This window comes from Desarmillaria tabescens (genome assembly GCF_030435595.1).
Source record: "Desarmillaria tabescens strain CCBAS 213 chromosome Unknown EV420scaffold_122, whole genome shotgun sequence".
NCBI lineage: Eukaryota > Fungi > Basidiomycota > Agaricomycetes > Agaricales > Physalacriaceae > Desarmillaria > Desarmillaria tabescens.
Window position 1 is genome coordinate 48,226 of NW_026848421.1, and position 23,427 is coordinate 71,652.

The 23,427-nt window shown below is 45.6% G+C and overlaps 6 protein-coding genes across 6 annotated transcripts; 3 read left to right on the forward strand and 3 right to left on the reverse strand.

The window, feature by feature from the left end:
• Positions 1-2,439: 2,439 nt before the first annotated feature.
• On the forward strand, positions 2,440-2,871 carry EV420DRAFT_1589980 (uncharacterized protein; the record flags this gene model as incomplete). The annotated part of the gene is made up of 1 exon (XM_060474894.1): positions 2,440-2,871. A coding segment is annotated over one exon (357 nt), but the record flags the coding sequence as incomplete, so codon positions are not given.
• A 63-nt stretch (positions 2,872-2,934) lies between these two features.
• Positions 2,935-4,839, forward strand: EV420DRAFT_1753693 (uncharacterized protein; the record flags this gene model as incomplete). The annotated part of the gene is made up of 8 exons (XM_060480462.1): positions 2,935-3,214; positions 3,273-3,452; positions 3,667-3,784; positions 3,857-3,946; positions 4,186-4,291; positions 4,476-4,542; positions 4,597-4,667; positions 4,724-4,839. The coding sequence occupies exons 1-8, from the start codon at positions 3,045-3,047 to the stop codon at positions 4,837-4,839; spliced, it is 918 nt and encodes a 305-aa protein (XP_060322364.1). The 5' UTR covers positions 2,935-3,044.
• Positions 4,840-5,469: 630 nt separating this feature from the next.
• Positions 5,470-8,552, reverse strand: EV420DRAFT_1281073 (uncharacterized protein; the record flags this gene model as incomplete). Its single annotated transcript, XM_060468241.1, has 11 exons — positions 5,470-5,949; positions 6,053-6,271; positions 6,311-6,542; positions 6,621-6,808; positions 6,857-6,956; positions 7,007-7,167; positions 7,221-7,428; positions 7,480-7,679; positions 7,736-7,915; positions 7,974-8,192; positions 8,244-8,552. 11 exons carry the CDS (start codon positions 8,550-8,552, stop codon positions 5,470-5,472), a joined length of 2,496 nt encoding a protein of 831 aa, XP_060322365.1.
• A 1,249-nt stretch (positions 8,553-9,801) lies between these two features.
• EV420DRAFT_1652408 (uncharacterized protein) lies at positions 9,802-10,732 on the forward strand (the record flags this gene model as incomplete). Its single annotated transcript, XM_060478642.1, has 6 exons — positions 9,802-9,912; positions 9,964-10,022; positions 10,079-10,160; positions 10,200-10,248; positions 10,304-10,347; positions 10,400-10,732. 6 exons carry the CDS (start codon positions 9,802-9,804, stop codon positions 10,730-10,732), a joined length of 678 nt encoding a protein of 225 aa, XP_060322366.1.
• A 3,663-nt stretch (positions 10,733-14,395) lies between these two features.
• EV420DRAFT_1589984 (uncharacterized protein) lies at positions 14,396-14,964 on the reverse strand. Its single transcript, XM_060474895.1, has one exon. The coding sequence runs from the start codon at positions 14,912-14,914 to the stop codon at positions 14,651-14,653; it is 264 nt and encodes an 87-aa protein (XP_060322367.1). The 5' UTR covers positions 14,915-14,964; the 3' UTR covers positions 14,396-14,650.
• Positions 14,965-18,625: 3,661 nt separating this feature from the next.
• Positions 18,626-20,169, reverse strand: EV420DRAFT_1317299 (uncharacterized protein; the record flags this gene model as incomplete). The annotated part of the gene is made up of 1 exon (XM_060468698.1): positions 18,626-20,169. One exon carries the CDS (start codon positions 20,167-20,169, stop codon positions 18,877-18,879), a length of 1,293 nt encoding a protein of 430 aa, XP_060322368.1. The 3' UTR covers positions 18,626-18,876.
• Between the last annotated feature and the right edge of the window lie 3,258 nt (positions 20,170-23,427).

Here is a 23,427-nt window from a genome sequence, read left to right on the forward strand (position 1 = left end):
TACCATAAAGACATTCTTCTCGTCAACGACGTATGTATATGAACCCTTGGCGCATGGATGGGATGGAATGTCCATGCAGAGCTCTGCTTCGATGAAAAAATGGACCTGGCGTTGGCGTCACTGGATCTCGACGATTCTCTTCGACGCGACGTACATTTGCTTTCAATTTGGGACAGTGAACTTTACCTTGCAGTGATATCAGAACAGTCGACCATCTTCTGCCAGTTGGGATGACTGACAAGCCCATTACAATAATTTCTCCGAATTGATCGACATCTCTCACTTGCTCCATGCTCATTTCCTCCTCATCACCACTGCCCTTCACCGAGACGCGTCTCTGTTTCTTCTGCACCGCAGCCTGTCCTGGCCATTTACCCCACACATGATCCCGTAGCCGACTGGGTCAAAGCCATGGAACTGCTCCAATCCGAAAGCTTCTTACCACGGAATCCGTCCTTCCTACCGAGTCGTCAATGCTCTCTGTCTCAATCGCTCAGCCTTCGCGTGGGCTTAAAGGCCCTGCTGACTAGCGGGCGAGGGCCAGCTCATACGGTGGCAAATCCGAGTCCTATTTTCTGTCACACTTATTCAGGAAATCGTGTACGGTACAGGAAGGCATCAGGCAACTTACCAGTGGGATCCTTGCCCATGTTGATAACATCGATGTACTCTTCATTGGCAGCCCACTACATCTCCTTGCTCACCGGACGTTCATACATCGTGTCGGGCCCAAATTCTCACCTGCATCCGTCTGCATGTCGAAGGGCATATTTCGAACCAAGCGTCTTCTTCCCTGACACCGGGAATTGCGTGCATGAGACGAGACTAAGCTAAAGAAACAGTTAGTACCCAGAATGGTTCAAGATATGTCCATACGTACCCACTCCTGCAGATCCACCGCCGTCATTAAATTATTTCATCCCGAGTCACCACCTGCACAGTGTACACAGTGCCAGCCATGCTCGCCGGATGAAGATACGTCATCTCAGCACAAAAATCGGTCTAAGGGGAGTTGGTATTCATCAGCGGAATCGGGCTAGACGAGGGTGAGCACTGATAAATTCAGTGAGGAATGAGGAGACTTACTGTCCCGCCCGTCTTGCACAACGTAACACCCTCAGGTTCCACATACTCCTCACTTTGCTTGCCGGAAGAAGATCCATTGTCTCAGCGTAAAATTGGCTTCCTCATGCTACAGAAACTTTGTCATTGTTGGGCACACAATATTTCGTGCTTTGTGCCCTCCCCAAGGCAGTCGTTGGAGGGGGAAGGGTCGTGTTGATTGGCAGGATCAAGATTGAGCTATGCAAAGGTCAGTACATTCTTAAATGCCTGTACACAGACTTACCACTACTTCCATCTGTCACGCGAGGCATACTACTGGGCTTGCTCGCCGAATGAAGATACGTGATCTCGGTGCAAAATTGGGTTCTTCGCCCTGCAAAATGCTGGCTGCTGATGGGAACATGAATCGTCACACACCGCATGCTCTCCAGGGCAGTCACTCGAGGGGGAGGGGTTGCGTTGGTCAAGGGATTCGAAATTGAGCTATGAGACAGTGAGTATATTCCTAAATGTGAATCAAGAGACTTACCATTACACCCCCCAGGGCCCACACGTCAAGTGCAGTACACTCCTACACTTACTCTCTGGACAAAGATACGTCGTCTCGGTACAAATTCAGCTCCCTTGTGGTGCGAAAACCTTGCCATTGTTGGGAACACGAAATCTCATGTTTTGTGCCCTCCCCAAGGTAGTCAATTCAAGGGGGAGATGTCGTGTTGAACGGCAGGATTGAGATCAACTATGTGAATGTTAGCATCCTCGAATGCGAGTGAGGAACGGGGAGACTTACCACTATGCCCCAACCCGTCGTGCGTGATATACCCCGAGTTCTCTGCACTCCTGGCCTTGCTCGCCGGAAGAAGATCCGTCGTCTCTGCATAAGTCTGTTTCTTGATCCTGGAAAATGCTGCTATGGTTGGGGACACGAATTGTCATGTTTCGTGTATTCTCCGGGTAGTGGTTTGACAAGGAGAGGTCGTGTCGATCGGATGGAAGTCGCCAGCGACATAAACATGCAGCGATGCAGCGGAGATTTCGGGAGAAAGAGGACGAAGCCGGGAAAGAATGGTGCATGAATAGAAAAACTTCCACAGGCAAAGCCCAGGGGACACCGGGGACAGAGCGAGATAGTCGGCAAACACCGCCATCAATTGATTCCACAAATAGATTTTCCCACGGGCCATTCCCAACTGCATAATAACCGAGATATCCTATATTCATAGGACTCGGAATGCCGTTGCAGACGGTGCTCTGTTGTTACGTCCACAGATGGAGTCCCTTGCAAGGGATTTCATCTGTGCAGTGGTTACGTCCACAGATGGGATCCTTTCCAAAAGATCTCACCTGTGCAGTGATACTCGGTGGTTACGTCTGCTGGTGGTGTCCTTCGCGAAGGATCTCACCAGTCTGGTGGTACTCGGTGTTTCGTTCGCAGGCAGTCTCTTTCTCGAAGGAGCTTGCCTGTTTCGCTGTTCTTGGTTTCCGTTTCATCATTTTCATGGGCTAAGGCTTGAGCAAAACAACGGACCTCGTTTGTTGTGCACACATGATGCTTGTGTTTCGTTCCTGCAGTCTGTGGTTCTTTGTTTCTTGGTGGATGATTCGTATGCTCCCATTGTCCTTGATATCTTCTCATTGCTGCTGACCTTCCATACACCTCATGGTCCGTGCACCATGTCTCACTCTCCCATTACGCGTTTCACATTTGTTCACATGTTCTTTCACTGTCATTGTTGACGCACATGTCTCATGAACCATTTCATAATGCTCCTCCTTTTGGACGGCACTGATTCTTATTAAGGAGTCGTACACTGCACCGGATTTTCGAGGTATACACCAATGCTAACTGGTTCTCCGTGTTCGATTGTGCTCATCCCCATCACTTTTCATTCAATTGTGTACCCTGCGAAGAGTCTCTACTCCGCGAGACGCACTCAACAGTGTGATTACAACAGTATGAGCCTTTGCAGCCACAGCGCATGGTTCGCCATGTCAGGGCTGTGGACCTGGCCGTTCCTTATTGGGACCTGGCGCCGGTAATACCACCACCACCACCACCATATGCTGCGACACGTAGGCTCCCCACGCACCAACATGATACGGTGACAGGGCGAGGCTTGGAACGTAACAGACGGGAGACAGGGGGAAGGTAAGGGGGCAGAAAGACGTCAAGCTGCAGGAACTTACCTTCTTTTATATACACCCAGAACTTCGTTGTGTTTCAAAGCACCCGAATATGCGGCGCCAGTCATTCGCGCGAAGGATTCCTTTAGCATCGGCAATGATGTCAGCTCGAGGACTTTCCGAAAGCAGCTTGAGATTGATCTGGTAAGCGTTGAGGGTGATTATTTCATTCATCCACGTTCCGTCAATGCCATTTTTCCAAGGTGGGTGGCCTTTATTTACTTGATGTATCATCTCAAGATAAATCCTATTGTTCAGGAAATTTAGGGCCCCGAAGAACCTTCGCAGATGAATCTTTCATGACCCGGTCACTGCGGCACCTCCGACATCTGGAACTCGTTCGTTTTCCATCTCGTCGGGTTCGAATATACTGGTAAGCTTTCATAATAGTATTTCCGCTAACGTATAATGTTTTAGGCCTTCAAACATCGAAGGGAATCCACACATCGGCCCAAAGAATACCTCGATACTGGTTCCTTCACCTCTGAATCCCTCGACATCTTCGGAAATTCAAAAACACAGGGACCTCGATGGCGTACGTAGCCCTTCATGCAACCATCAAAACGTGCGATGTTTGCTGTCTCGCTTGCTATCCGAAATTTGGAAGGGATATCGCGTCCTCCCTCACGATTCACAAGGGTTTGGCTCCTTCCAGTCACTCGGGAATCCAAACAGGACCACGCACACTGGCTACAAAGTATATTCAAGGCTTGAACAGTGAACAACGCCCTCCGAAGGAGAACGTCAAATGCACAGCCGAATCGAAACACTGGAGTAGGTCAAGTTCCAAAAATAGTGCAACGTTGATCTCGAGATATCTGAGGCAGGTTATTTTACTAGTCCGTCATACGTTCATCCTGTATTTGATCGTAATAACTCTAGGCTTTTTATAGCACTTCATAATTTAATAGAACTTTGTAGTAAATCCCCCCAAAGGCCTCGGCAAATGAATATTCAAAGTTACAGAGCTCAAGCCGATCTGAGCCTATTCATCCTCCCTCCAAGACTCTCGTTCTCGACCTCGTTTGCCCAGATGACTCCTGTGAGTATTACTGGTCGTCTGTTAACTGAATGAATTGTTTCAGATCCACGTATCTCCCCAAAACGTTATGAGAATACACGCACCATGAGGTGTACCGTTGTCAAGGCTGAGATCGAATATCAGTGCGTTTCTCTTCTCCTCCTTTCCATCTTTTGTTCACTAATGCAATATATGTCTGTGCTAGCATTGCGCTTCTCAAATCTCCTACCCGCGGATAACGATGACATGCGGACCGTGTGCGCAGATCCGAGGTAAGCTAACACTTTGCTCTGTTAGCGGCTGAGCTGACAAATCGTTTATCTCAGAATCGAAGGTACAACGCTACTACGGGCGGGGCAAGTCTTGTTGGAGATGAAAAGGCTGGTACACGATCCCGGTACGTTTCCCTCCCCTTTCCCTCTTTCTCTCACTGACACAATGCTCGTTCGCTAGGATTTCGCTGCTCAAAGCTACCGTCCATAGCTGACGACGACAACGCAGGTCCGAGTGATAGGAACACGAGCATTCATGATGTGCCAAATGGGGATGTCTGCGTTCGCAGACTGTGAAGGTGGTCTTACAGACGTGGTAGGTGTTATCTATGTTATTTTCTCTTCGTTTGGTTGACTGGTCTTGCTTAGAGACATATGCTACATCGCATCTCTAATGTATTCAGTACGTGCGTTGGCCTTTAAAATTGGCTTTGATACTAACTACACACTCTAGCTACATAAATAAACGATTCATTCCTTGCTCTGTAAGTTTTCGTGTTGACTGACATGAACCGGGAGCTAACAGCTGATTAGATATTCTGTTCACAAAATCAAAGTTCCGGCTGAAGTAACGTACGCGTGATGTTGTCCCGCGAGGTAAGTATTCGATTTTGGGCTTGCGAGAGCTTAGACTTATGCCTCGTTTACAGATGACATTGTCATTGACATCTGGCGAGGTATTACAGTTCATTTACCCTGCTGCGACTAATGCCAGACTAACGACTCTGCAGTGGAGGGGTAGGGGCGGCATGCACTGAAATTTCGAGATGCAGGAGTCACTGGCAGAGGGATGATGGTCCTCGGAAGATGGATGACAATGATTTCACTTTTTTGTGAGTACTTCTGTCACAAAATCTGTATCCTATGGTGTCTTATAGTTGCAAAACAGGTAAATATATGATTGCAATAAGTATGTATCTATATATGTCAATGCCTTTTGCCTATGTAGGCCAATGCCTTCATGCGGAGATACATATCCTCGTCCACAATGTCCACGACTAAGTACTCTTTGGACTGGTTGGACTGGTTGGTGGAACCTCTGTTAAATCCAAAGTCCTCGACCAACAGCGCACCTCGGATAATGGAATAAATCGATATGAAAATACATTCATCTCTTTTCTTTGCAGAGACACGATAAAAGCCAAGGTCTTCATCGAGCTTTGCTGTAGTCAGGCTGACTGCCTCCGTAAATGGTTGAATGAGGGCGAGCGGAAAATCTTTGCCACCAATGTTGCAGGTAAAGACCTGTACAAGTTGAGCAAAATATGGACCATCATCATCCTTAACAATTACGCAGTCATATCTTGGATGGTTGTGGAAGTTGGGACTACACCGCAAAATGTCAGTAAGTAACGTCCAGTTCACAGTGCTTTCATAGTTGACTTTGATTGTTCCATAGAGCCAGATCTAGAGGTCAATTCATCAGTTGAGGTGATTTGAAAGAAGAGGAGGCCAACCTAATCTTTTCGTCCCCAATAAACTGCTCGAACTGGAACTTGTTGCCATTGACAACAGGAACAACGTGGGGTAGGTCTTTAAACAAATCCTTCACATACTTTGATAGCTTTTCCGAAAACTTTTTGAAGGCTATATCCTCCTGCTTTGAATCCATCAACTCCTTTATCGACATCATTCCGCCCCCTTTACCACGATTTCCATGCAATGTGGCTTTTCCAGAGTAATCATGCGGCTGTTCTTCCATCTCGTCCTCTATTTCTTCATCTGCCTGCTGGGAATCCTGCCACGCCTTTAGCAACTCATCCTGAACGTCGATTTGCTGCTGTATAAAGCCTGTGGCATTGCACCATGAATCTATTCGGAGGATCTGCTCAGCGACCTCTTTGAAGTTCGTCCTTAGCTGATATGCATCCTTGAGTGGACCATGCATATTTTCATTGGGCTTGGTGTCGTAATTCCGGGATACTCCTTTTGCCAGAATGTCGTCAGGGAGATGCCGGTGTGAATGTACCTTCGGAAAGTTCCAAGACTTTGGTTTCTCGCTAACTGTTCGAGTGAGTTCTTGGTACTCCTGATATGATCATTCAGCTTCAGGGGACTAATTTTAATTAATGTAGGACTGCTTCACCTTGATCAGCTTTCCAAATTTGGTGCTTTCCTCTCGGAGAGCCTTTATAGAACTTTCAGTATGAAGAGTAAACCCTGCATACACATTGAGAACAAGGTAGCTACGGATGCACTTCAATAAATGATATCCATGGCTGTCCTGTGTCTCGCTGAGTATGTTGTGCGTGACAAATATAATTTGCTGTGTTTATTGTCATTTAAATATCAAACTAACACAAACTCGGCTCACCTTTGATAGATCCTCATACTTAGTGCCATCGGTGAAGGTAACTGCCATGAAGCCACTTTCAAAATGATTCAAATCCCTCCAACGAGGAAACTTTTGAACTCTAGAAGCATTGTGAGTTTAATGAGGCATCACTCATGAAAAGGAGCTTACTGATTATCAGCTTGACTAGCATAAGCATGTCCAAGAGCTTTGATACGACGGACAAGTTCTCCTCGAAGATGATGCCCAAAGAGACCATCCTGAAAGGCGTGTAGCCTATCCCAAGAAAGGGACCGGAATGGATCACATGCCTCAATAGTCCAAAAGACGTTCTGAAAGCCAAAGGTTTGTTACTACACTTCTCATAATGGGAAAAGAAACTTACATTGATGTTTCGCAGCCCAAACTCACCAAGATAATCATCCCGCAATTCCTGGGTCCTAAGTCCTCTGGCCCTTTGAAGAATTTCTCTGGTACGTTCAGAAGTTCGGAGTTCATATTCCATCTCCAGATTATATTGTTCTAGCTTGGGAACTAGGCAAATTGGACATGGTGCGTCACCATTAACGCCTCGTATCAGAACCATCATTGCCCTAATGATGGTATCAATACATGCTATGCAAGGAAATAATGTGAGGACTGACGCTTCCTCATAGTCGCATGATAAAATAGGAAATCGTGGAAAGAGTTGGAGATCTCGTTTTGCGAGGGAAAGGTGAATCCAAGCCCCAAACCTACTGGGATCAACCATTGTTTCCAGAACATACTTCATCGCCGTATGCCATACACGATGCTTGAAATCAACATAATATTTCTTTCCGGTATGTTTTGGATCCTCCTTTATCTGCATTTCATTGATTCAGATTCGAAAACATTCTAACAGGATGGAATATTTCAGACCACTGGCAACCAACTAACAACACGTCCACCGCCAACTCCTTTTCCATTCCGAATGTGAATGGGCAGATTTCCACAACGCGCCACTACTGGATAACCTTGTGCAGTCCCAAATGATGATAGACGGGTTTTGTCTGCATACAGGATAATGTACAATGGCTTTCCACCCTCTGGCAGGGCCGTCTAGGGAGGAAAAAGAGATTGAATAAAATGTCAGGTAGGTTAGAAGGTTCGTACTCACTTGGAGATCCCAAAATGCTTGGGCGGTCCAAGGTTCATTGACAAACCTTTCAAACGTGGTCCCATTCCACTTTGATAAGTGGGTAGCATCCCAAACAAAATGCGGCTCCAGTGTAGAGTCCTTGACAAGTTCTAGTATCCAGTTCCATAGATTCAAGCGATAAACGTCAAAGCAAACTTCCTTGTCGAGAAGCTTGATAGAACAGGTATGCTTTTCAAACTGTCATTGATATGTTCAGCAAGATCAACGGTTAACAATGATCATACTTACAGGAGTAACCAAGTTTGCCGCACGGTCCCAGCTAGTTTTCACATCCTTTCTAGTTTTGATATCTGAAGGAGTAAGGTGCACCTCATCTAGTGCCGAGGATTTCAACAGCTTGAAAAACTTGTCCATTTGCCTTTCACTAAGTGCAGCATCTAGGACAAATTCTGCGATGTCAAAATCCCGACGGGATGAGAAGGGACGCCAGGGACATTGATCGATCGGAGGATCAATATGTTGATCTGCTGCTCGGGACCGGTACTGATCAAAATGGTCAATTATGGTTGCTTTACCACTGGATGGGTGGAATATCATTCAGATGTCATCAACTTGAAGCTCTGGGTCTCCGTTCTCGGCTTCTGATGTCACAGGACTATCGGGTATGTCCACAAAACTATTGGCTTCATCAACATGAGAATCTAACAAGATGTCACCATTAGAAAACACACAGTAGAAAATTATTTTACTCACAAGCATGTGCCCAATCATGATCTGGAGATCATCGGTTAGCTGATGTTGTGGAAATGTCCAGCTGAACTTACTCAAGCTGTCAGAGACCTGACTATCAGATACGTATAAAGATTCATGCGTATCTCCTAGTGTTACTAAAATTATAGTTAGACTATTCGCAACATCAGGCAGATCAACATACCTGATGGAGAAACACTTGACGTAACGTAGGTCGGTTGTAAAACTGCTTTCTCGAAACGTGTATCGGCGACACGCTGGTGCAAGTCTCGCTGACAGGAAACCTCATGTCTTTTGATACCACGGCGAGAAAAAAGGCCACCACAATGGCTGCATGAGATCTTTGGCTCGGAGGACATGAGTATCGATAATTTCTAACAGCTTAACAAAGAGAAGGTTTATATAGCTGAGCAGCACTTGTGCAAGTATAGAATCACTCCATGTGGTTGCAAAATTTCTACATGTGCATCTGTGATGCGTCGGTGAGAGCATGATGTCAATAACTTCACATTGTCTCCTCATTTCTTTCATCTAGAGTGGTCTAGCTTGCCAGGCCTAATTGCCTCGAATATTAAGCGATAGGTCTAGAGTTCCTTCTTGGATGTCGAACGGAAAATTGACTTGATTATCTCAGTAGGTTTGAGTACTTTTTTCTGCCTCGTGCAGCGGGCTTCAGGAAATACGTCAGTATACACAGTTCACCGTGTGTCGGTGGTGCATGCTCCCATTTACAATGTTTGACAGATCTGAGTAAAATCCTCGCTTAAGGCAATAAGATTGACAAAATTTGTTGGCAAATATGCATATTACTACTGAGTTGTTGTAATCGTCGGGTTTTGCATGATACTGTACTCGGATATTGAGAGTTTATAGACCTTTTTACCATTCTCCGCTTGCTTGTACCATGTGCACTGCGTGCGGTGAATGAGACTTTTCCGCTTTTCCCCCTGTCTAATGATATAACACTACTGATTTCCTTATTTCAAATACTCTTGTCCGGTCCGGTCATTACGACGACATTGACAGCACAGCAAAAGTACCCTCGTTATCTTTGAAGCCCGGTTAAAGCTGGCCTTTGGTATAAAAGCCTGTCGCAATGTCGTCTGAATTGCCAGTCTTTCACGTTATCGTTCCCATTCCCAGCATCTTCTGGTCTCCTCTCATTTCAAGAAGTTGTCGTTGCAGAAGCGATCTGCGTACGTGTTGGGTGTGTATGCTACATGATGAATCTTTGTGGCTCTGATGTTGTACTATCTAGTTTCCCACATTTACATCTATAATGGCGTCGGGCTCAAACTACCCTCATGGTCAAAATAAGTATGTCTCTTTTCAAAATAACTGTATCGTACTTAAAGCTTAAAACTTGCTATTAGCAACCAATCAACAGGCAATGCCAATAACGTGCCTGACTGGCACATGTCCAGTCCAGGGCCTAGCTCTCCACAACGTGGGCAAGTCAGGTTATCTCGTCTTTATTGTTGTGATTACTCATAGCTCAGCAGCGCCGTTTCTGCGAGCCCAGGGGAGACCCTGTTGAAAATCAGTAAGTCAATTGAAATTTTCAATCTGCGTGTCAGACCTTGATTATGCCAACACAGATGCTACCGTCCAAAAGCTAGAAAGAGAGATAGGCAACATGGAAGTAAGATCGTTATTATTTTCTAATCTAGCGAGGCATACTGATAGAGTTACAGGATAAACACAATGAAGTGTGTCATAATCTGTCAGCCCTCACGGACAGTTTAAACTCGTACTTGATCGAGATCAATTCTAAGACGGACAAATCGAAACGGGAATATCGATCAATGTCGCAAGATATCCACAGCATAAAGAGTGGGATTGATGGCCTGTCAGGCCTGATGCAGCGCCTCGTTGAGGTGCAGGAGGAGCAACTCGGACAGCTCAACCATCTTGTCCAACGCGCACGAGGGCCTCAATCCACCTCTCCCGGTTTATATAGTGGTCCTGGGTCTCCCGGTCCTGGCCAGGCTGGCCCAAATTCTATGGGCCGATATAGTCGCAATTGAGAAGGTGAATATTTGAATCTTATACTCTTAACTTTTGTTATTGATTTTGCGCTCGTTAGCTACCTGGACCTTGTCGGACATTTTTAGCTAAGGTCTTGCCATTTTTGGGAATAGGTCGGCGGGGTTCATTCTGATAATGTTCATTGTCATGTGACTGTATTACTTAATAATTTCAGTTGCCTTATTAGGCTTTGACACTTTTTCCGACATTTCTTATACGAGGCTTATGCACTGATAACTGTCAGTGAGGACCCACGCTGCCAATCATGATCGGAGAACTCAGAATAGATCGCCAAGCCTAACGTCACAGTTCATGATACAGAACGGGCTTGTACAGGGTGATAGGCAAAGCAGACGCCAGACACCATGGACGAGATTCAGGTGATTACTTCTGATAAGACTGACTGTACCAATGAAGTCTCAGAACGCCTATGATGACGCGGATAATAACCAGTAACTCTGGTACTACTGATTGATCCGTCGAAGGAGCTTCAAGTTGGCCCACCACTTGGCCAGGACCAAATCTGAACCCCATATCGCGACTTGGCCAAGATAGACTGGAGATATTCCCATGTCCCCAGCTACGAACCTGCGAGCTCGTGCGCACGCCACCGAGCTATCTTAGTGTTAAAGGGCGGTGGCGGGATGGAGGGATCTGAGTTGTGAGAGTTCAGACGATGGACCAGAAATACTTGTCAGTCTTCCCCACTCACAGAACTCTCATTTTTGCTCCGGTCTCTGTAAAATGGTCACTAGATGGGCATGCATCAACACGTTATGCCTCGGAAGGGCCATGAACCGTGATTCCGGGATCAATATCGACAAGGACACCATAATCCAGGGACGTTCGTGACTCGTTCTGTAGTAGGTGAAGAAAGGAAGACTTGGAGGCCTTCTTCGTTTTTGCCATCTCCTCCGTGACGGCAGATAGCTACGAATAGTTCTTTCATGCAAGTTCTGCTACGCTGTCATTCTAGAAAATCTGTCTGTGATTATACACGTAGGACACGGCCTTCTCGAGCCTATCAATCCTAAGACATACGGTCTCAAACACAGGAACGAAAGGCTGTGGACAGCGGGAAGCTTCAAAGATGTATGAGATATCAGAATGGGGTGTATCATCGATTCATGCGGGTCCGATGGGAAGGATGTGTAGCGAAGCTGTTTCATGAAGATGTATATCCGCATCCATAGCATCGCCTGCGACCGCTGGGACACTGGTATCGAGGAATACTAAGTCTTCTTCTGCGTTCTCTTATTATGATGCTAAAATATTTTGTACTTCAACAGACTAGTTCTGTGAAGACCACCGAACCCCTGAATAAACCCATGTCCCAGATTTGGCAACATAGTTAGGAACAATTAATTGTTGATCCTTCAAGTTCTACGTGGTAATTCCCTTCGGCATAGGGGCACTGACAAGCAGGCATACTACATTGTATGGATCGTTCGGAATGGCAATGATTGTTCTGCGCACTTCCAGAACCGCCTAGATGTGTCTTTCTACCCTCTCTGTATTCGCCTGGCAGAGATTCAAACAATCCTCTTACTCTATACGTGAGAGTAAGATCTGTCACCGTGCTGCATCTCGGGGTGATTCCACTTCGACTTTCTCTCACCGTACAATGGCTCCTAGGGTGTTGATTTGTCCAATTGCGGAAATGTTTTTCTGTTTCACGTTCAAGTCCTATTAGTGTATGAACAGGATTTTCTGCAGCAATGAGCACTGAATGTTAACTAGAGGATATTCCGCGCTCCCCTGCAGAATGTTGAGTCTAGGCGAATGTCATGGATTTCATCTCTTTTTCGGTCTGTACACGAGTCAACACATGCATACTCTCGGCCTTCTCGGTCTTGACCTCGGCCTACCGGTATTTTCTCTTATTTTCTCTTACTTTCTCTATTCTTCTTGCTGATACTAGAATATTACGGAACATTGTAGAATTATAATGACTCAATGCCTTACTAGTAGCATATAAATACTGTCTTCACCATTGTATTAGAATCTCAAGCTAATTTTACTCGTCTTTGAAGTCCACTTAATTGTGTGAACTAAACATCTCTGATCGGTTACGCAGAGCGCTTGCCAATCAATTGCTTCCCGACTACGCCTAGCGCTTGCTGGTGCCCTCGTTAACTATGCCTAGCGCTTGTTAGCACCCTTACGGTTCCCTCTTGGCAGTTGGAACTTGGCTTTCGAACATCCTCGCTCACGACTCGGGTTTTACTTGAGTATTCTTCAACTCGGGTATTAGCTCAAACTAATCCATAACAGCGAAGGAAAGAAATAGATATCATCTTACCGCAAAGGCGCCCGATGGGAATTGAACCCAAGACCTTGCCAGTCAGAACAAAAGGCACACCAACTGTTATACCATGACGCTACATGTAGGGTGGATTTGTTCTTAAAAAATCGACCACGGTTCGTAATCATCGCATTTACTTGGGTTCAATTGATCGATCCATATTTTGTTGCATCTCAGATGTCCAGACTCGAAGCCGTGGATATGATAACACGACATATGCCGACAACAAGATCCTCGGAATGAAGATGACAAAAGCACTCCCGTGGTAGGTACATGAATAGGTGCTGCAAGCATGTATGAGCCATTATTCGTAGGATCTATAACGAAGAACACAGATTCACCGGAACATTACTTGTTGACCCCTTCATAAATCGCATGGTTATGGAGGAAAGCTCTCACCATATATGCGAATGTAAGCCAAGCCTTCATCATCTAGGACAAAAGTCACAAGCGCCTTTACTCTCTTAGCAGCACAATGTTGTAAAACATCTGCTCTGGTTTTAGGTCGTCACAAAGACACAGTTGTAGTGTCACAAGACGCTAGATCTCCCACGGAACACTCAAGTCAAGTCACCTCGATCAGTTTAAAGCTGAATAGCTGTAGACAGAGAGGATGCACAGGGCGAGCCTTCGTTCATTCCGGTGCGCAAGGGCTTTGATAACCTTTATCTGTAGATACGGACAGCATATCCGTGAAGATGAAGTTAATCCGCGTCCCGGGACGATGTCGTTGTGGAGCGAGCGCCTAGACTAAATCTGTCTCACATCGCAGATGGCAGTATTTAAACCGAGTGATATAACCTAAAATCTGGTGAGCTCATGGACAATATGAGTACTTACGGTGAAGTCACACAGACATGGGGGAGACTTGCTTGTGCCTTATGAACGACCTCGCAAAAGAACACGGATTTCTAGCGAGATTGGCAGAAAGCGGCTGATTTGGTGTTCTGGTAACACTAAAACTAAGAGCTACAAGTGAAAAAAGGTAACCAGGACTAGGTCAGTTTCCCACGAACACGTAGAGCGAAGGTGAAGGCGATCTCCCCAAATTGAGATATGGGCCTATTGACAGGCTACAGGTGCTCAATTTTCTACGTCAAGCCTCAAGCTTCAAGGACATCGGTATCCTTGAATTACGCCGAGGACTTGACACTAAGAGTAGAGGATATCTCTTGATAAAATGAGCACATGTTCGTATTCAGCAGCGTAGTCACATGAATATATGATATATAATCAGACATTAGCACACCGTCGAATTGGTTAGTTGAACATGACAGACATACGATTACAATACCAGTCTTTTTGTTTGTCAGCCTCCTACCAGGTCGCAGAGATAACTTCCTACATTGTACCCTGCAGGCTGCGAGAAGACCCGCACTGGAATGCATATACGCAGTGCTCTACTTCGATCTCAATAATGCTGCTAGATAATTGTATCTGCTCCCGGCTTGGGAGTGAGTATTAATATTTACTCTACTGGCTGCAGTTACAGTTACGCTCGAGGGAATGTGTGCGTGCTCGAGCGCATTGTGGGTATCAACAAGGTACGGGTTTGTGGCAAGAAGATACAGGTCAAAAGGGGGGTTGATATAATGTGAACGAGAACCGTATGCTAGAAGATGCGTACGCCAGAGAAGGGCAGAATAAGATACGACATACGATGCTTAAGTACTGACACTATAACCAGGAGGAAGAGTGTCTCGAACGTGCTGTTCTCTGTGTAATGAGTGGCGCAAACTTTATAGCATCCAATTAGGTAGAGCAGAAAGAGGAAGTGGGTGGTAGCAGGATGTACAATGGCGCAACACGCCACCACGCTACGGGGTTGGGAGGTGGTGGTAAGAGCGGGTGGATGATGGAAGATCATCTGGTTCATGTGCCGAGACGCGACTGGTTCGGTGTCTGTGGTGTCTGAGGGCGTTCTCGGGCTGGTTTCGGCTTAGCGCGGAGAAGTGAATGAAACGAAGTCTATTCGGTATCTGAGGGCGCACTCGGGACGCTCGTGCCGTGTTCGGCATTACGGGCCGGAGAATGTTAACGAGGTCATGTTACAGCGGTGAAAGGAATAACATGATGGTAGGCACTAATGTTAGAATATGGATTACTATTTTTAGAAGAGCGAGCTTGCATGAATATTCTCGCTCGTTCTCCCCATATTCCCCGGGACGCTTACTCATTTTATTAGTGATACATTACTCATTTATTCTAGTACATTCTACGTATTCTGGTAGTATAAAAGCTGTGTAGTTAGTAGGGCATCGCTAGCGCGATTGCCGTGAACATTAGTTCCTTTGTGCTTACCTGTGAACCGCGAGTTCTTACACAACTAATAGACTGTCAAGACAGCGTATTACTTTATCCAAGGAAGAAGCTCACTACATTCGTTGTGAGTCTGGCTGAAGAAGCCGCCGTCGTGCCGTTCGCTTCGTGTTGCGCCTCCCTGTGTCCTCGTCTCTGGTTCCCAGGTAAACCTTGTAGTTGCGCCGGCACACAAACCCACACGCCTAAAACTCGAGATATGTTGCCCTCAGCAGGCTCTATATTTCCTTTTCATGGTCTCAGAATCGAGGGTTGTTCTCCCGACTGGAAAATCTCTCGTCTCAAGAACTCTTCGACGACCATGATATGTCCGACCGCAATTTTGAGTGTGCACACTCCTTGTATGGGAAACGAGGATTATATGCTAAGAGGAATGTGAGTGAGAGAAAGGCAGGGAAAGACGTGACGTACCCAGTTACAAGTATAGCTACTATACTCTTGCACGCGTCGTTGTCCGGTACAGCGTAATTGCTGCCATCCTGGATCATAGGCCAGCGCTAAGAGTGGCGTAAGCTTTAATTGCGTCCAATTCAGAGGAACCAGAGGCTGGAAACGAGTCGGAGGGATGGCAGGGTCCACAGTTACGGGGGCGGTATGACGTTCAGGAGGGGTGGTTTCCACGACTTAGATCTGGCTCATGCGTGGAGGTTCCTCTGACAATTTTTGATCGCGTCCTCGGGAATGTGGAGGCAGAGTCGGTTAGGTTTCGCTGTCGTGCTCTCGTCCTTCACCGGTTCTGGTCTCTGATCTTAGTAGAGTCAGCCGCTAGTCACCCTCTGTATCCCTTTCCAATATCATGCACTGCGCCTTTTCCTCAACAGTCTAACACACGACCATCACGCACCATCCTCGGTTACTGGTATCTTGGAGTATCGACAGTCCCGATGTGGTTGAAATGCAAGTGAGAACTATAGCTCTTCAGACGCTCGGTTTCTCTCCCCAGAGATAGTCACAATCCTTGTTAAGGGTGCGAGGGTTGGAGTGAATGATGACGACAGGGAGGAAGAAAAACCCAGCGACATCAACAGATGTAAACATTAGGTGTCCGCCGGATCATTCCTATTGTACCCATTGCAACTGTGCTGCTGTGGTCTAATGGCTTAGCATTGCGTCAGCTGGTAACTAAGACTTTTTATCACGTTCGATTCCCACTGAGGTAGTATTTGTGGATGAGGAAATAATTGTTTTTTCTCGACTAACGGATTAGAATAGAGCTCAAGTTGCGTTCCTCTGTAGAATGTTAGCCTCAAGAAAGCACCTCTCAATCTTTGATCGTTGGTTTCGCCCTTTCAACCCGCCTGACCTTTCTCGACCCTGTTACATTCAAAAGTAATGCACCCAGCGTGGACGAAACCTCTAGTACGAAATGTATTCGAGTACTACACAAGCATTGAAGAATGGATTTGCACTAGCTCAAGCGCAATACGGGTGATATCGCCAATAGATGCACGATATCAACCTCATACTTACTACTAATAAGTAAGCAGAAGATTTTCTGATACCCCCATGAGCCCTCCTGGACCAATTTTCCTGTGCTTTTGAAATGTTGTGATCCTTCAAAGGTCAAGACTCAAGTGTCTTGGAATGGCATTGTAACACACAAGAATTCGTGGTGCGAGGTTTTCAAGGGCCATTCTTCGAGCCCGAGCGATACAAATAATTCAAGATTTGCAAGAAATACCTGAGACGAGGATCGAGATACGAATTCTTCAATCATTGCAACCCAACTGTGCACGCGCAACTATATTTCAATAAGTGAGTGATAAGCAGACTTGAAAAGAAATTATACGCACAACAATGGTACAAAGACGATATCGCGTCTTGGGTGTTTGCTAAACCGACTGTTTGCCTTGGCTAAAAGAACTAAGTAGGTATAAGGAATGGAATAACGCGTGCTGACCCGTATTCAAATACACCTTGCCTCTGTCGCATGCAACTCACGTTCGATTCGTGGGAGTTCCTGCTTCTCCGTCCAACGATATCACCGTCAGCCCAGTAAACAGATATTGCACCGGCCTTCAGAAATGTTATAAGCTGGGGACATCGGCGCCATACTGGCAGTATACACCCACAATGACCCTGTAATCACAATATACAGACATCTGTAACTGCTTCATGAGGAATAACTAGGGCTGAATAATATATACCATGCTAGAACGCTTATTACCGGTGGAGAAAGCAGCGTCTTGCACAAAGAGGTGGCCGCTAAAACCAATGCTATCGCAAGATGTGGAGTTGGGTATCGAGAAGCCGAGACGGACGAGACAAAGCATTCACAAGAAGATTTTCCCGTGTGTGATAAGGATGAGGAATTCATCCAGATAATCAACATAAGGATGAGTTTATCAGTCTCATAAAATGGAAATACATGCTTACAACTTGGGAATGGATGACCTGCTTCCACTATCTTTCAGTACTATGTAATCCTGACTGACTAACTATAGGCGAAATAAAATTTACTGCCTTCTTAATAAGCGATGAATGGGTAGAACAATATCCACACGGTATTTCTGCACTAATTTTACGTCTTTGACATAGATGTCGCCATGTCCTGTATCGCCACTTTGACAGTCATTTAGCAATCCTCTATAATTAGTATAATTATTGTTGTGATGGGCTCGTCCTATCACGACGGTACTGTAGCATGGAGGATATGACAGTTGCAGATGAAGGGGGTGACCGTCCATCGGGTATAATGGGGTGTCCATCTCAAATGTCGAAATTCATTTGGTGCGTGCTGTTACTTCCCGTAGTACATTGTCGATGCCTGGATATCTAGGCAGGAATATGGTAGGACCTTGACGAAAGGTGGTGGTAGTGAGCCAGCAACTGGAGACATTGTTCATACTAACCAACATCTACTAATGTGCAGAAATTAGTTATCAAAGCTTTCTACGACATAGTGCTGAAATTGTTCCGCAGAAATCGCAACTTTATGTCTTCTAAGAATAGTGAACTTCATAGACATGCTGTGAGTCATATGATATTCGAGACACCCACAGACTGTCATCTCTGACACAAAGCAACTTGAAGGAACCATGGGAAGGGATGGTCTGGCTCAAAAACCTTTACGATATTGGACATCTTGTCAGTTGTAACACGCTTCAGGTCGGATCATCCCAAAAATGTTGAAAAATCCTTCTTCATAAACTACAGTGTCAGGAGTAATCTCCGAGTAAATTGAAAATAATATCAAGTCAACGTGAAGGAGAGAGTCCCCAACTCAAAAAATGGTAGAAATATAATAATAATAACGTAGAAAGAGAAATGTTAAAGGAAAGAGAGAAAAATAGAGAAGAAACGGGAAGCGACCCGATCGCTTAGTGAGTCTAAAGAAAGTTCCTTCGCTATTATCTATACTATCTCACAGCTATTAGAACTGAATCAGGCAAGAATAGTTTCAACTCGGCGATCTGCAACTCCAAGCTGCTTTAGCATCCTTTGTCCCTCGATGTCCGCGATATTGAAAACCGACAATTTCTTGAACCTGTGATGTGGTTTATACCAGCCAATTACCCATTACATCATCTCGAAATCTTGGTAATCCTCAGAGAAGCGATTATAGCCGGCATCACCACCTATCAGTGTATAAGGTCCATCAGGTATCGGGAATTCATGCTCAGCAATGATCTTGATTGTTTGGAGTGTTCCGGTGTGATCTTTGATGATCAACCGTCCCTCTCGAGGCATCCCACCTTGAGGTCCGTCGGACAATCCCTGAACGTCACCTAAATTGATGCAGGGACCTTCATATAAGTCGACATTCTCTGCCCATCCCACTCCACCTTTCACCCCCCTGTACCTTTGAGGTGAAGGAAGTGTCTTCGTCATTACCTGTTTCCAGGATGGTCTCCAACATATGCTTCCGTCGCCAGGTTCTGGGTAGAAGAAGAGCAATTCTGCCCGTTTGTCAACGAGCATCGCATTCACAAGCGCTGTCCATGCTTCCTCGTCCGACTGATCCTCACGGTAGATAGGGATAGACCAGAAGCAGCAAATGTTTGCTAAGCCTGCCACTTTATCCAGAGGCTTTGTCGACACCCGTTTCCGCATTTCCGACAGGACATCAAACATGCTGCCATGTTTTGCCATATGCTGTAGCGATCCAAGCTGTTGATTGAACCTCATTCTTACATCTTCTTCCATCATGACGTTATCTCCGGTGCCCCCGCCAATGATCGGTTTCTCGGTGATCTCTTGCAGTGTCCATGCTCGATTAAACCAACACAGCTTACTTTCAAAGTCGCCCGCCTTCAGACTCAATGGCTGACCCAGCCCACTGAAATAGCACACCACCTCCGAATTAGACAAGTTCTGGTACACGAACCCGATAGTGGGCACGTCCACCTTCCACTCATCCCTGCGTAGATGCTCCCCCCGCCCACCCGGCTGTCTCAAACACAGAACGTCCAACCAAACAAGTTCTGCTCCAAGGTTCAACATCTCGATTCGGATGAGAGCAAGGTCGGCATCTTTCGGTATCGGAACAGGCCACTCCTCTTGGTTAATGGGTGTCCACACTTGAACACGATCGTTCTCATCCATCCAAGCATGCGATATCCCCCAGGGCATTTTGTATGTGATCCAGTAAGGAACCACCCAATTTGCATACAGACCCCAGACACGCCGAGGGGATCCATCTTTCTTGTGGATCAAACCATTGACAATGATATTTTGTGGTGTCTTCAGATCCACTTCAGAAGTAAATCTAGGGATGGTAGATTTGATCCAATCATGGCACAAGTAGGCGTAGGCAGTGCCAAAGTCATAATTTTGTGTGATGCAGTTTTCAAGAATCCTGTGTATGGGCATCGGTTTCATGTGCCGCCATTCAGAGCATCGCTGGTGGGGGAGGAAGTATGTGTCTAGTGTATATGACATGGTGAGTGTTGCGTTGAGCTTCTCCAATAAACCGATGACACCAAGGTTGGAACAGGGTATGTTGGCTAGTTTGGATGGTATGACGGGTTTTTACCACGGTAGACCCATTGGTTTGGGACTAGAATGGTTGACTTTGCTTTGCGAGTCTCAGTGAACGCGGAGAGTGTGACCTTAGGGCTATTCTCCTCTCTCAATCCTAGTCATACTTGAATGAGGATGCTATGACACATTGAAAGAAGGACAAGCACACATACTGCTCCTATATATACCCGACGCCGACCAAAAGAAAGTCATGGTTACATGAAAAGGTTTATGTTGGACCAAGGAGAGTCATCCGAAGGCGAAAGCCTCCCCTGCCTTCAGGGTCCAGAGTCGTCCTGGTGGGATTAAGAAAGGGCCGAGAGACTACGGTGTGCCTAAACAAACCGCCATCATCAGCCACGCTAGTGACAGATAGACGCTTGAGGATGTTGTTAATTCTATCTGAAGATGTCATATAAGTATCGTGATATACATCTGCATAAGTTAAATTGATTTAATACTGTAGATGGAGCACCTGTAGACTCACTATGTATGCACTGATACAAGTTTTAGCACCGTGTGTGTAATCACTGTATCCTATTATATATGGTGCTGACAACAAAGGACCATCAGTCATCCGACTCAGGCTCACATTCTGTCTGCCATAGAAACGCAATCTTCCCAGGACCAGTTGGAACTCGAACGGTCTAGACCAAGAGAACAGATCACGTCAATGTTCAGTGACCATAGGCTTGTGATATTGCATGAGGGAGTCGCACAGACCGGCGTTGCTGAAATACCTCTGCTCCAGCTTCCAGCACCATTAGCGCTGCATGGGCATGCTTATTTGAGCTGTATGCTCATGACCTATCCCATCCAGTTACAAGGCGTTCTGGTTCATTGGCCGCCTTTGTTGATCACGTCTAAATAAGCAGACAGAGTACAGTTTACAAGATCCTGATTTACCGTGATGCTGAGCTTTTGTTTGAGTTCCATTCTAGTTGAGGCATACAGCATAATTATAGCAAGCAAATGTGGAAATTGCACCTTTATCTGTAGATACAGACTGCATACCCGTGGAGATAAAGGCGCATGGTGAATTCTGCGTTTGCATTTACGTGCGTGCACTTGCGTTTAAATGCATGCATTTGTCATGCTTGCGTTTGCATGTGCGAACTTGACAGAGATGCGTTCGTGAGCAATAATACTTTTAATGTACTTTAGTTATCAAATAGACGGAATGTAACAGTCTAACATACTCGTAAAAGATCTCAACACCGTACTTTAATGCCAATAAGGTCTCATCCCATAGAAGTACTCTCTCCCCGACTAAGTTTGAACTCACCTGATCACTCATGTGGATATTTCCCTCAGAAAAACACACCTTGAGAGCTTCCATTGATATTAGACTATGTTAGAGGTATGAAAATATTATGAGCAATACAAACAGACTCGGAGGAAAGAGAAGCAGTTCAAGGTGTCTCAGCTAAATATTGGTAGGTTTCCGCAAATTATAGTGAGACGTATATAGCAGGAATCCTCTGTAGAATCTCTAATAAGCTTGGAGAGTATAGCCAAGCACATATGAAGTGCAACAGCAGAAACCACCACAGTTCAACTCGAGTTCAATGCAGTCTAATGCAAACATGACATGCCATCACAACCATTGTCACATTTGCGTTCTCGTTTGTGTTTTGTCTTGAACGCATGCATTACTTTGTGCAACGCATACGTTTATTACAACGACGCTCATGTTGGATTTATTAACGCATGCGTGACTTATTTTTGAGTTGCATAAGCGAGTTGCGTCGATTCGAGAGGTGCATGCAAGTTTTCCGGTTTACCAAAAGTCCAAAAAAAGCCGGGGTTCACAACTATTTCAACGCAAAATGATATTGAGGTAAGTGTATTATGTTCTAAGACATATAACAACTAAAATAGACCCATTTATGGCTTTCCAAGACAGTTTCACACAGTTTCTAAGTCATAGAAAGCTGCCGATAACATATCCAGAAAATACATCGAAAGTAGATAAGTGCACCATATAAATACACATGACAGTATTATTCTTGAAGGTAGACCAACTGTCAGCAGGTCACGCACTTGAACGCATCGAAGGAACGCAAATGCATCCAAGTTAAATGCATTCAAATGCAGTTGAACGCATGCACGCAAGGGTCTAATGCAGAATTCTCCTCACCCGAGATAAAGTTAACCAGAGAGGATGTCGTTATACTACGCGGGTGGGGTAGGGTGAGTCATCTAGACTGAATCTGCCTTATATGGAAGATGGCATTTTAACCACATGACTAACCTGGCATCAATGAGTGCACAGACGAGGGAAATAGAAAAATATCACTTACAATGAGCAACAGTGAGGTTGTGTGTAATAATGGGTGTAGACTTGAGACCTGTATATTAGCAGCGAGACACGGCCTATTCGGTTCTTTCGTGCGGGAGGCGACAATGGCATAACTGTAATTTGTTGCAGGCAATATCAGCCTCTCACAGACAGGAATCAATGTCAATCAGCAAAGCTGTGGGAGATCTCCCCAATTTGAGGTATAGGCTTAGATTTGTGCAAATGTTTGCAAGGTTTGTTCATGATTGTGTGCGGCCAGGTCTGTTCATTCTTGAGTGAAAGCTTTCATGCTATGACTTTGACAGACGTCTATAGCCTTGGACTGATGCCGGAGACAGGATGCTCAGAGTAGAGGTATCGCCTGATATCTCAATAAGATGAGTACGTGTTCGCATTCGGTAGGGTATCTACATGAATATATGCTATAATCAGATATTAACAAGCTGTCGCACAGTGAAATGGAACAGGAGATGTATTATTACAGTATTAGGACTCTTGTCGACCGCTTGCAGAGTCGATGTCATCGGGAGTCGCACGGATGCTTTCTGACCTTGCATTCTGCAACAGGCATATATGCAGTGTTCTCCTCTAATCTCAATAATGATGGCATAAGAGCCAGCTTGAGAGCGAGTCTTCAACCTATGCCGTCCGTCCTGTACATAATTCCCTGTAGTTACAGGGGAACCAGTTGTACACAATTGCCTGTAACTACAGGGGATCAGTTCATGTGTACTCTTCAGCAAACGGTCCTGTGCACAGGACCATACCTGCCCAGCAGCATTATCCTGTAGACTGTGACCATCCTG

What these genes read in the sequence shown, in the direction of transcription:
- EV420DRAFT_1589984 (XM_060474895.1), bottom strand. Translation starts at nt 14,914, where the DNA reads ATGAACCAGATGATCTTCCATCATCCACCCGCTCTTACCACCACCTCC.